Below are 13,474 nucleotides of genomic sequence, written 5' to 3' on the forward strand. Positions count from 1 at the left end.
ACCATGTAGTCTGGTTTATATCCTGTGATTATCAGATAATAGTTTTTAACAATAAAAAATGTCTGCTTTATTGTTTTGTAGATCTTTAGATTGGTCCAATGTGAGCATGTTGCCAAGAGAATTCAGAGCCAAAGGATAATGCCAAGGGAGCTGTGACCTGCTCCTTGGGTTGGACCAAGTCATCCTACTCCTGTTACTAAGTTCTGGTGCTTTCCTCCCCAGGTCTATCATGAGAGGCTGTGACAACATGTGCAGCTACTGCATTGTACCTTTCACACGTGGCCGGGAGAGGAGTCGGCCTGTTGCCTCTATATTAGAGGAAGTGAGGAAGCTTTCTGAGCAGGTGAAAAATTCTCCAGGCTTTCTTACTGTGAGCATGTTTGTGGGAGGATGAGGACAACTTTTCTAGTCTTGCAGTCTGTGCTCTCTCTAAGCTATACAAGTTTAGAAAAATATCTGGCCAGAAAGAAATACCTAGGTATACCTCTTTGGTTTGCTGCCCACAAATTATAGGCAGATCCACTGAGATGTTTGCTTAGGAGGCAGCACAGTAGAATGGAGAGAGCATGAGTTTAGAATTAGATGATTGTGAGTCCTGGTTCCACCATTCTCTGGCTTGTTGCCCTGGCACAGGTCATTTAACTATCTTTTTTTTTCTTTTTTAACATTTTTTATTGATTTATAATCATTTTACAATGTTGTGTCAAATTTTTTTTTTTAATTGAAGTATAGTCAGTTTACAATGTTGTGTCAATTTCTGGTGTACAGCATAATGTTTCAGTCATACATATACATACATATTCCTTTTCATATTCTTTTTTGTTATAGGTTACTACAAGATATTGAATATAGTTTCCTGTGCTATACAGAAAGAACTTGTTATTTATGTATTTCTTATATAGTAGTTAATATTTGCAAATCTCAAACTCTCAGTTTGTCCCTTCCCACCCCCTTAACAAACCATAAGTTTGTTTTCTATGTCTGTGAGTCTGTATATGTTTTGTAAATAAGTTCATTTGTGTCTTTTTTTTTTTTTTTTTTTGACTGTCTTCTTCAAAACACTGTTTCCTGATCTGTGAAAAGAGGGTAAAATAATACCTTCTTTGCTGGGTTATTGGAAGGATTGTTATTGGAAGGATATACTAATTTAAATATTTTTAAACTACCCTGACACATAGTAAGTTTTCAGAGAATGATTTATCAGTTTGTGTATTCTAGGGTATTCCCAAATCTTTTGTTCATTTTATCACTGAGCCAGCTCACTAGTTGAGGGACAGAGGATTGGTCAGGATAGTGAGTCAGATCAGAGGCCAAAAGGAAGATACTGTCTGCCTTCCTCCTGTTGGGATCTGGTTCCTCAGTCTTTGAGGGGTTCTCTCTCTAACCCTAGACCCTAGTCTTCCAGCCCTGCAGAAGAGAACAGTAGGTGGGTTGTTGATAAAGTATTGTAAATTACAGCATGGCTTTTTACCCTTGAGTAATTATACATCCGTGAAAAATAAGGATATTTTCAATACCATTAATTCTAACAAGATTAACAAAAATTGCTAAATATCATCTCATCCTAATCCACCCATATTCACATTTTCCCAATTGTTCATTTTTTGCATTTGGTCGTTATGTCTTTTTATATGTGCGTGTATTTTACTTAGTTTTATACACTGCTTAAAAAAATATTTTTTTTTGTTTTGGAATAACTTTAAATTTACAGAAATGTTGCAAAGATGAAGTTACCTCTAATGTTAACATCTTAACATTGGTACATTTGTCAAAACTGAAAGATTAACGTTGGTACATTACTAGTAAGTAACTTTAGAGTTTATTCTGATTTTTGCCAGCTTCCCCACTGATGTCTTCTTTCTTTTTCAGAATCCAGTCCAGGATCCACATGCACTTAGTATGTTTTAAATTAACATTATGTCACAACTTATAAAAATAAATAGTCTTTATGAAGGCTAGAGTTAAGACAGTTAAATGCATTGCATGATCCTGGAGTGGATTCTGATCAGGGAGAAAAAAAGTTATAAAAAATGTTGTGATCTCACTGCCTAAGCAGTTTTGTATCCTCTCTATAATTGAGCATTTTCTCATGTCGTTAGCAGTGTTTAGCTTTATTTTTGTAGTTGTGGGGCCTTCTGTGGTATAGATGCACTGGAATTACTTGTAGGACAGCAGCTTTAAAATTTCTTTCAGTTCTTCCCCTGGTAAAATAGTGCTGTGTATATCTTTATGCATTAATTTTTGTCAGTCTTAATGGTTATATCCATAAGATAATTCCTAGACATGCCATTACTGAATAAAGACTAAAAAAAGTTATAATAAAGGACGTAGTGTGGACAGTTAGTAAGAATTTAATTTGTCGAATGTGGACTGGATAATAGTATTGTATCAGTATTTCTGATTTTGACAATTGCCCTGTGACTGTGTAAGAGAATGTTCTTATTTTTAGGAAATACATGCTAAAATATTTAGAGGTGAAAGAGTCTAATGCTTGTAACTTAGAAGTCTCAGAAAAATGTGTGCTTGCGTATGTGTGTGTAGAGAGAGAGCGTGTATATATGGTTGTGTGAATGTGAATGATAAACAAATGGGGCACAATGTTAACAGTCATTGAATCTGGGCAGAGAATATATGGGAGTTTTTTGTACCATTGTAGTTTTTCTGTAAGTTTGAAATTATGTCAAAGTAAAGTTACAAAAGATAGTCTTTATAGCAATCATTATTCTTTCTTTCTGAAATTTTATAATGCAAAATTTCAGATACAGACAAGTTGAAAGTCTAGTCCAATAAAGATGATTATTAACATTTTGTCATATGTTCTTTGTCTGCCTATCGCTATAGCTATATACATATATTTTTTTCTGAATCATCTGAAAGTAAGTGGTAGACATCAGGTCACTTAACCCTGTATACTTTAGTATGCATCTTCTCAGAATAAAGAGTTTTCCCCTCATAACCATAATATCATTATCACATGTAGAAAATTTAACAGTTAACTAATATCTAATATGTAACCCATCTTCAACTTTATAATTATCCAAAAACATCTTATTGCTGTTCTATTTTCAGAACAAGATCCAATCAAGATTTGTGTAGTTCCATTTGATTGTTATATTTCTTCAGTCTGTCTTAATCTAAAACAGTCCTTTCACTTTATTGTTGTTTGCTTTAAATGATGCATTAAACATGTCTGGATTTGTCTGATTGCTTCCTCATATTGTCATTTAAAATATTCCCCTGAATTCTGGTAACCTGAAACTTAGGTGTAAAAGCCTGTTTTGATTTAAGCTAAATATTTTTGGGAAGAATACTACCAGGTGATGATTATGTAACATTCAACTGACAGAATCGTGTCATAATTTGATTTGTGCTGTTATAAATTAACCATTATTATTGTTTTCTGAGGGGGAGGTAATTAGATTTCTTCATTGATTTCCGCTTCGAGGAGGTACCGGGGATTGAACCCGGGACCTCTTGGATGCTGAGCATGCGCTCTACCACTTGAGCTGTATCTTTCCCCCTAACCATTATTATTGAACATTGGATTTGCATCCAGGTGTTTTGCTATTCTAAAAAATACTTTGCAAATTTTTATATAAAGTTTTATCCTGAAGTTCAGTTCTTTAGACAAAATGCTCAAATATGAAATGATTGGGTTAATGACAGAACACATTTATGATGGCTCTTGGTAGGTTTAGCTAGTTTTAATTAGTGATTTGGCATGAAGATTCTAGACAACTTTTCAATTGTTTTCGATATACTTTTTTTCCTTTTTCAGGGCCTGAAAGAAGTGACACTCCTTGGTCAGAATGTTAATAGTTTTCGGGACACTTCAGAGGTCCAGTTCAACAATGCAGTGTCCACCAACCTCAGCCGTGGCTTTTCCAGCAACTATAAAACCAAGCAAGGGGGCCTTCGTTTTGCTCACCTTCTAGATCAGGTCTCCAGAATAGATCCTGAAATGAGGATCCGTTTTACCTCTCCCCACCCCAAGGATTTTCCTGATGAGGTGTGTATTGACAGTTTACTGTGTCAAACTGATATCAGTATCCGTAAGCATGCCAAAAGTTGGACCCAGTAGGAGTCAGCAGAGGCCTCTGCCCTCAGAGGATCAGGGGATCCTATGATATATTGCTGTATTGCCCTCTTGAATCTACTGGTCCTTTGGAAAGATTTAGAGTCCACCAAGTTGGGGGCAGGTATAGGACTGATATTAATGGGAGGTTAAGACCGCACGAGGTTAAGACCATACAAGGTTGTGTGGGAAGGACAGGTAGGGAGGTAATGTGATGCAATGGAAAACAGTCCAGACTTTGGCCTCAGACAGAGCTGAATTCAATCCTGGCTTTTCCACTGCTTTATTAGTAGGGGTGACCTTTTCAGCTAATCTTCTTTTGTAAAGTGGTTAGTAATCACCTCTTGCTTTGGGTTACTGGGAAATAGATATAATATGTGGAAGGTACTCAGCAAAGTGATTGGTATGGAGGATGTAGCTCACATGTGAAATTTTTTAGGGGAGGTTTTTTTGTTTTGGTAAAATGTCTGTCTTTTTGGCCCCACCCCTACTTTTCTCCCTCTGGATTATTTGTCTTCTTATTGAGTTGTGAAAGTTCTTTATATATTCTTGATACAAATCATTTGTCAATGTATTTTTTCAAGTATTTTCTCCTAGTTTCAGTTTCTTGGTGGGTGTCTTTTAAAGTGGCTAATTAGTTTGTTAAGCTAGATGAAACAAATGCCATTTTTCCTTTCTTGTCTGTGTCAGCACTACCCCTAAAAAGCCCCATAGCTCTCACCTCTGCTTACTTTCTTCTCTCTGAAAGCAGAGATGCCATGAGGTGAAGCGTCTGGGACAGACATTACATGGCTTTTGCAAAAGTAAAGAATTGGATAATTTGTGTGTTTGGTTTAAACAGCTTCTTAACTCTTGAAAATTAACCTCGGTGGAGAAACAGTGGGGATGATTTTCCTTTCTGCAAGATTCTTTGGTGATACTTTGATGATTTTTAATGTGTTCTGTTTGTTCAGGTTCTGCAGCTGATTCATGAGAGAGACAACATCTGTAAACAGATCCACCTACCAGCCCAGAGTGGAAGCAGCCGTGTATTGGAGGCTATGCGGAGGGGGTCAGACTTGCTTGGGGAGGGGCATCTCACACCTTTCCTTGTTTCCTTAAGGACCCAGCAGTGCCTAAGAACCTAGCATAGTATGTGGCACATAGTAGCGGCTCAGTAAATATTTATTCTATGAGTAAACCCATGGATATTGTAACTTGCTTTTGTTCACTCTATAAATATAGACTAAGGACTGGATCACTCATTTCGTTTGTTTAGCATGTTTTTTATTATGTACCTACTGTGTGACACACTGAGATTTTAATCCTTAAGCTTTTAACATTTATCAAGTTTTTTAGATCTTGGAATTTAAATGTAGCTCTCTGCACTCCTTTACTTTGGGAATAATCAGTATGCAGAGATAAGACTGAAAGGAAAATGTGACAAATGCAAGCTGTATGGAACTGGTGACTTGCCTTGTTTTCCACATTTGGCAAAGAGTTTTAGAGATCTTAAATGTTTAATCTGTCTTCATTTCTTAGTTAAATAAAAAGGGCTATTTAAAATAATTTATATTCTTGAATTAAGAATTTATAAGCTCTGGATTAGGTTACAGTACAGGATTTGGATTAAAAGGGCTCTTTTGGATACTTTAACCTAGTCCTGTACTGTCTTATGTGAATGAGAAGTGATTACATGTGGTAATTCATAGTGTTACCTTTATATAGCATTCATTTAAAGAAGGTTGATTCATTTAAGCTTGTTCTTTTTGTTCTTTATTGTAGATACTCAAGAGAAGCTTATGTGGAATTAGTTCATCATATCAGAGAGTCTATTCCAGGTACATTTAAGAAACATATTTTGTTGAGCCTGTTACTCTACCAGGGACCACAGTCTTCTTGGTCAGATACAGGCAGCACTGTGGAGTGCATCGTGTCACCTTTTACACTTCTTTTGCTCCTCTGCATTTTTCTCTTTCTCTTTATTCCTTTCTGATTTCTTAATGTCTTGGTCTTGGTAGAAATACTCAGAGGTGTGGATTAGCTTGTGTTCTCAAGGCTAAAGAGGTTCCTTTTCTATAGTTTTTGTGTTTATGAGCATATGGAAGAGACCTTGATTCTTCTTGTTAACTGGCAAAGGCATGGTCTCAATTAGTTCTAGTTTGGTTTTATGATTTTATTTTATGGTGGTACTGGTGACTGAACCTAGGACCTGGTGCATGCTAAGCACACGTTCTACCACTGAGCTGTACGCTCCCCCCAGTTCTGATTTGGGGGCAATTGATATTTTTAAAAATGTGTACTTAGAGGTAATTTCCTTTCCTATTATCATAACCTTTACTCCCTTTTCTCTTTTCCCTTCCTCCTAATAAAATTACTCTGTAGTCTTTTAGTTTAGATTTGTTGGCGGGGTCTACTTTTTTTTTTTTTTAAATGAATTTGTGATTATTGTAACTTGCATTGTGCACAGATACTTTCATGTGGATGGGGCAGGGTAGTGCTTGGGCTGCGGATTCCTCATCTATTACATGGAGTTAATAGTACTCACCTCCTTGGATTGTTGGGATAATTAAATAAAGTGTGTTAGAACAATTGTATTTAACTTCAAAAGTATATGTTTGTATGAGGTACTATAAGGTCTTCACCAGTAAAAACAGGACATAGTTGAAAAAAATGGGCTCCAACTATGTCCCTAAATCCAACATGTGAAGTGAAAAGTACCTTTTCTGGTGCTGAGGGGAATGTAGACTGAGAAGCCGGGCTCTGGCATGAGAACACTGTACATGAGCAGGCCTTTCCCCTCTTGTCCTATAATGACTTCTCTTTCACTTGCACATGGGTTGAGCAGCTCCAGGGGGGGCCTTACAGTTTCTGTCCCTCCTTCTGGGACCCACAAGTGCCAAAGGCCTCTGTTGAAGGTAAGCAGCAGTGACATGCTGTCCTTTGTTGTGCGTGACAGGTGTGAGCCTCAGCAGTGATTTCATTGCTGGCTTTTGTGGTGAGACGGAGGAAGATCACTTCCAGACCGTGTCTTTGCTTCAGGAAGTTCAGTACAACATGGGCTTCCTCTTTGCCTACAGCATGAGACAGGTGAGCCCTGGGATGGGGAGGAGCTACTTCTGTGCTGAGACTGGCATCATTCCTGAGCAGTTTCTGGTTGATTGCGGATTATTGGGAAGAAAAGAAAGCAGCAGCAAGGCGTCCTTGAGAAACCACAAGGGTCTTACCATTCATTTCTGTATTGTTTCTAATAAACCTGTCTACTTTTTTATACAATTTAGCAATTTGAGATGAAAAACAATTACTTGTGCCAATATTCCTCCTCAGTAGAAATTATGTTTAGGTTTTTTAGAGTTTGAATGTGGAAGGAGGGACACTGTTCTCTTTACAAGAAACCTGAAATCATTTATTAACATGTAGAACTTCTTTTTTGGCCTGCAGGTCTGCTTTGTTTTATAGAGGCCCCTCGTTGCCCTCCTCAGCTGTTTTTAATTTCCGGTTTTCTAGGCCAAGTGAACCCACTGATGTCCACTTTAGAGTTTCTCCTGTAACAGATTCCCAGGAAGACAAAGCAGAAGGGGATGAGGAAGGAGAGGGAGAGTAATGCATGTTTCCTTCAGAGATGGGGTAGTCCTGGGTGTCTGCCATTTTCTTGATGGTAGGGATGAATTTATATGGGTCACTTCTCATCCCCAGTCACCTCAGGAGCAGCTTGCCCTGTGTTTGGGCTGGAGGCTGAGGGACCTCTGTGGCCAGGGGACTCAGGAAAGCTGTCTGATGAATGATTGAACCATGACTGTCACTCAGCTGCCATCAACCAAGCAAATTCATGTCTTTTAAAGCCTACTGCCTGGTGTTCTGTAGGCAGTATAAGTGGGCTGATGTGTATATTTATGTCTCTTACAGAATTGTTTCAGGGAGAAAGCATCAGAGGAGCTGTTGTGTTCCAATTTGCTTCTTTTGCATGGTCATTACAAACATGCAAGAGATACTCCTTTTAATGCTAGAGTTGGGAAATGAGTTTTCAGCATGTGATGGAAACATATCCTATGGGCATTGAATATGATGTTTACTTTGGGATCTAATTCCTAGGTTAGGATTAAGATTATAGAGGCTTAGTCAAGTAGTGTAGTGGATGAGAACAAGCACTCAAATTGTGCCTCTCCCAGCTTACTATGTGATCTTGCTTTCTTCATCTGTGGAAGGGAATGACATTAGTACCAACCTTCATCAGGTTATTTTGAGGATTAAATAAGATAATATATATAAAGTACTTAAAATAGTGCTTTGTAATAGGTAAGTATGCAATAGAGGTAAGTTGTTGTTGTTAATAATAAGACGGAATAGTGTAAACCCTGTAAGAGAATCCCATTCTTCATTCTCTTCTGGATTTGGTATTTCCCTTAAAGGCAGATTGATTTGAATGTCCAGACTTTGGTGTATAGACTTTCCACTTTTGTCTAGCTTGGTGGTTCTCCGACTGTATATATTATGAGCTCATGTACATAAAGTTATATACACACATTTATATATATAAACGTGTGTGTGTATATATATTTATATATATTAACATGTATATACTCTGTGATTTTGGATGATTTAAAAGCTTTTCAAGGATAAATATCTTTTTTTTTTTTAACTAGGTAATACATGGTTATGGTATAAAATTCAAAATGTCAAAAGAGTATGTAGGGCAAAGTAGTTACTCTTTTTTCTTCCTAGGTTGCCCAGTTTTTCAGTTCCTTCCCTGAAGGCAGGTGCTCTTAGCAACTACTTCTGTAATCTTCCAGAGATATTTCATGTGTTTATAAATATGTTTATTTGTATTCTTTCTACACCAACATTATTATACATGTTGATCTGTATTTTGCTTATTTCTGTTAAGAGTATATTTTGGAGAGCAGTAATATCAGTAGATATAGAGCTATCTCATTCTTTTTCATAGCTGTGTTAATATTCCATCATGTGAATAAACCCTAATTTGTTTTACTGGTTACCTACTGATAAACATTTACTCTGCTTTGTATCTTGCGTCTTTATAAACAGGTGCTGAGTAACCTGGTGTATGATTTATTTAGTATATGTGTCCTATAGAAATACCAAGAACAGTTTTGAGTCTATAATTTTCATGTGCTAAATTTAAAATTTAATCCTTGCAAAAACATGACTCTACTGCATAGTTATCTTTTTCTCTTAGAAGGCTCCAGAGCTAGAGAACCCCTGTAGTGTGGCTTGAGTTCCTGTACATGTGTCTGTAACTTGCAAATCAGATAAGCATGTTCCTCTCTGTGCCTCAAGAATGGATTCTACAAGTTCTTGGTGACCTCCATCTCTCTCTCTCTCTCTCTTTTTTTTTTTTTTTAAATAGAAGACACGGGCATATCACAGACTGAAGGATGATATCCCGGAAGAGGTCAAGTTAAGGCGTTTGGAAGAACTTATCACTGTCTTCCGAGAAGAAGCAACAAAAGCCAACAAGGCTTTTGTGGGTTGTACCCAGCTGGTGCTGGTGGAGGGGGTGAGGCCATATGTATACATATATTTGTTTGTTTGTTTGTTTAGAGCATAGTGTGTCTCCTTTATTTAGATCTTTGATTTCTTTTAGCAGTTTTTGAATTTTTCAGCATAGACTCCTGTATGTGTTTTGTTAGATTTACACCCAAGTGTTTTATTCTGTTTTGTTTTTAGCTATTGTAGTTGCTGTTGTATTTTTAATTTTGAGTATCCATGTGTTCACTGTTACTGTATAGAAAGAATTGATTTTTGTAAGTTTATCTTGTATCCTGTGATCAATAGTTCTAGGAATATTTTGGGTAGATTCCTTGGGATTTTCTTTGTAAGTTATCATCACGTCATCTGTTTTTTCTTCTGGATGTTCCAGGGTTCCTTCTTTTATTGTTTCCTTTTTGCTTTGAGAACTTCCTTTAGACACTCTGGCAGCAGATTCTCTTTGTTTTCCTTCACCTTACAATGTCTTGATTTCTTCTTTGTTCCTGAAGCATATTTTTGTATTTAGTGGAAGAATTAGGGAAAAGTATTTCTACTCTGTCTTTCTGGAGGCAGTATCATATGTATATTTTTAGAACCAACTTTATTGTCCATTTTCAGTCCTTTTAAAAATCACACTTACTTAGAAATGTACTGCGCTTCAGGAAGTTTGTGGTTCTCTAGACTTCTGTGGTCAAGCCTGGGACCCTTGCCATCATTTAGAGCACTAAACACATAGGATAAGGGATGAGTTTGGGAACCTGACCTTCTGTAAAGCTGCATGCCTCAGCCACTGGAGTGGAGGGGAAAGAGGGAGAGACGGGGCTCTTCCTGTGACCCCTCACAAGTTGTGGTTTGAGAAAGAAGAGTCCTGCTCCATGACTTAGGATATGGCAGCATCAAAATCACTATTTCCTTGGTATTTGTGTTTCTTAGGGCTCTGGTTGTGAATAACAGTGGGAAATTTGTTCAAACCATTCAGCCTGAGCCAAAGAGAATTCTGTTTTGTATAAAACTTCAGGAGAGTCTTGTGGAGCCCGAGGGCAGGAATACTGCCAGGTGTCTGGAAGGGACTATACCCAGTCTGGGAAGCCCTGAGGCTCAGACTTTCTTCTCTCTTCCTCAGACCAGCTTTTCCTGATTCTTCATTTGTACGGCAGAGTACAGAAGCCCTGTAGTTTATGTGTCATGTTAGAGTTTCAGCTATTCATAGACCAAAGTTGTGTCTCTCAGCTCTAATTCAAATTTCCAGAAGAGGAAACCTGATCAACACAGCTTGGGGTAGGAATCTTCCTGTGTTCTGCTCCAGCAGGTACTAATGCTGAGCTGGTGAAATACCTCAAAGGTGTTTGTCTCACTAAATGTTTTGTTATTTAGAGTGTCAGCTGTGATTCTGCAGGTCTGTACGTGAATATGTCTATTAGTAATCCACATTTTATCTAGTAGGAATTAGTTTTGTTGTATTCCCAGCTCTCTTCATACAGAGTCTATTGCAGAATAGTGTACATGTCTTTTGACTGAATGGATAAGTACTCAAAGGTTAGTAATCTTTGCCCATGACTTCATCAGTCCCACAGAGAGCCCATGGTAATTGAATGAACCTTTTGATTTTGTTTTTTTAATGCATCCAGCATAAGCCAGTACTCACTTGGGGTTAGAGAATAAATGGATTTTTCAAGGCCAGCAGTTGAAATCTTTACTTTTTCTTAGAAGAAGCTTTCTTTCCTCTGGTCATGGCCAGTTAAAAAACACTGGGCTGCAGTATTCATAGTGGCAGAGAAGATGATGATGATAAGTCACATACACTGAGCATTTACTGTCTGCCAGGAACTATGTACTTATGGTCATCAGCACATTGAATCCCAGCAGTCCTTGGAGGGAATGCTGTTATTAGCCCTTTTTTGTAGATAGAGAAAGGAGATTCAGAGAAGTAGAATAACTTCCCCAAGGTCACACAGCTAGTGTAGCAAAGCCAGAATTTGACCCAGGTCTGTCTCATTCTGGAGTCTGTAAGCACCCCACCTTTTTTTTTTTTTCAAATTATGGAGAATCTAATAAAAAGATGTCGATATAGAGAGAATAGTATATGAATGCCCACATACCCATCAGTATACTCAACGGTCTTCAGTACAGTGTTGATTGTGGCTAATCTTGTTTAATCTCTACTGCTCCTGCTGAGTAGTTTTGAAGCAATTACAAGATACCATATTATTTTGTCAGTAAATATTTCAGTATATATCTTTAAAAGATAAGGATTCTTTTTTAAAAAAAACAGACATGCTATTATCATATTGGAAATAATTGACAATAGTTTTTTTTTTAAACTTCTTTCAGTTTATTCAAAATAAAAATACACATAGAACTATGAAAATGTAGGTTTCCTGTTTCCACCACATAAGGTGATGCTTCTGTTTAAAAGACTTGTTAATTGTTTTCCAAGTTTTTAAAGCTTATCTTAATCCCTCAATAAAGTGTACCTACATTTGCTTGGTGCTTGTTTCTCAAAGGAGCTCTCAGATGGGATGCTTGCTATATCTTGCACTTCCTCTCCTGAGGCAGTATGAGTTGGATCAGGACCATGATGGAATTCTCTGTGCAGTTTTCCAGAATGTAAGTCCAATATGAACTGTTTGAGTTTTCCAGGAATTTTGTTGGTCTTGGAGAGACCTGGGGAACACAGACACTAGTGGCAGACACATTGGGAAATATTCAACTGTGTGAACACCCCTGGCTGACATATTGGATCATTAGCCGACAAGTTTCTTAATATTACTAAATATCTAGTCAGTGTTCTACTTTCCCTGCTGGTCTTACAAATGTTCTTTTACAGTTGGTTTATTCAAATCATGAAATCTGAACACTCTTTTAAAAAATTTGTTGTAGAACAATCACAGACTAATGGAAAAGTTGCAGTATAGTACAAAGAACTTTTTTCTTTGAATCATTTGAGAATAAGTTGCTCACCTGATGCCCCCAGTTCCCCAAATACTGTACTGTATATCTTGTGCAAACAGGGACATTCTCTTTTGTAACTAGTGCAACCATCAGAATCAGAAAATTAATCTCCCTAGATTACTACCATCCAATCCTTAGACCCCATTTAAGTTTCTCCACTTGTCTCAGAACTGTCCTTTATAGGAAAAGGATCTGGTTCAGTATCACATGTTGCATTAGTTGTCATTTTATCACTGTTTTTTTAGAAATTTGGTGTACCTTGGCGTGGCTTTCTTTGTGTTTTGTTTGGGATCTGTTGAGGCTACTTAGTTTGTAGGTTTATTATTTTCCGAATTTGGAAATTTTTCATTTATTCTTCAGATATTTTTTTCTGTACTCCTCCTGCTTCTTGCCCCCCATCTCCACTGTTTCTCCTCTCCTCCAATCACCTATATGTCCAGCTGCTTACACTAATACTGTTCATTTTTTTTCCTATCTTTTTTTATATCTGTGCTTCATTTTGAATAGTTTCTATTTTTCTGTCTTCAGATTCATTCTCTTCTTTGGCAGTGTCTAATCTGCTTATTACCTATTGAATTAAAAATTTTAGGTATTTTTCATCTCTAAGATACATTTGGTTTTTTTTAAAAATCTACTTCTCTCCTGTGTTCTTGTTTTCTTTTGAAAGTTAGTTTTGTATTTAAACTTAATTATAATAGCTGTTTAATATATTTGTGATAATTCTGTCATTACTATCATTTCTAGGTCTGTTTTTATTGACTGACTTTTCTCTTGATTATGAGTCACATTTTTCTGTTTCTGGGCATGATTTTTGACTGGGATGTTGGACATTGTGATGTTTATTTTTGAGTGTCTGGGTTTTGCATTGGTCTTTGTTCTGATAGGTAGTTATGTTGCTTGCAGTTTAGTTTGATCCTTTCAGGTCTTGTTTTTAAGCTTTGTCAGAAAAGTTTTTTTATTCTAGGGATAGTTTAGCCT

The 13,474-nt window shown here is 37.0% G+C and overlaps 1 protein-coding gene across 4 annotated transcripts in view; it reads left to right on the plus strand.

Moving 5' to 3' along the window:
- Positions 1–13,474, plus strand: part of CDK5RAP1 (CDK5 regulatory subunit associated protein 1) — a 47,264-nt gene that overhangs the window by 9,233 nt on the left and 24,557 nt on the right. For all 4 annotated transcript variants that reach the window (XR_004130942.2, XM_031433979.2, XM_010982891.3 and 1 more), the window contains exons 7-12: positions 223–343; positions 3,779–4,009; positions 5,029–5,126; positions 5,840–5,895; positions 7,014–7,144; positions 9,423–9,572. Coding sequence is in view for 3 of the 4 variants with exons in the window: in XM_031433979.2 (XP_031289839.1) it covers positions 223–343; positions 3,779–4,009; positions 5,029–5,126; positions 5,840–5,895; positions 7,014–7,144; positions 9,423–9,572 (787 nt within the window). In the remaining variant the exon portion in view is untranslated. The remainder of the gene's footprint in view (positions 1–222; positions 344–3,778; positions 4,010–5,028; positions 5,127–5,839; positions 5,896–7,013; positions 7,145–9,422; positions 9,573–13,474) is intronic.

This window comes from Camelus dromedarius, chromosome 18, assembly GCF_036321535.1.
Source record: "Camelus dromedarius isolate mCamDro1 chromosome 18, mCamDro1.pat, whole genome shotgun sequence".
Taxonomy (NCBI): Eukaryota; Metazoa; Chordata; class Mammalia; order Artiodactyla; family Camelidae; genus Camelus; species Camelus dromedarius.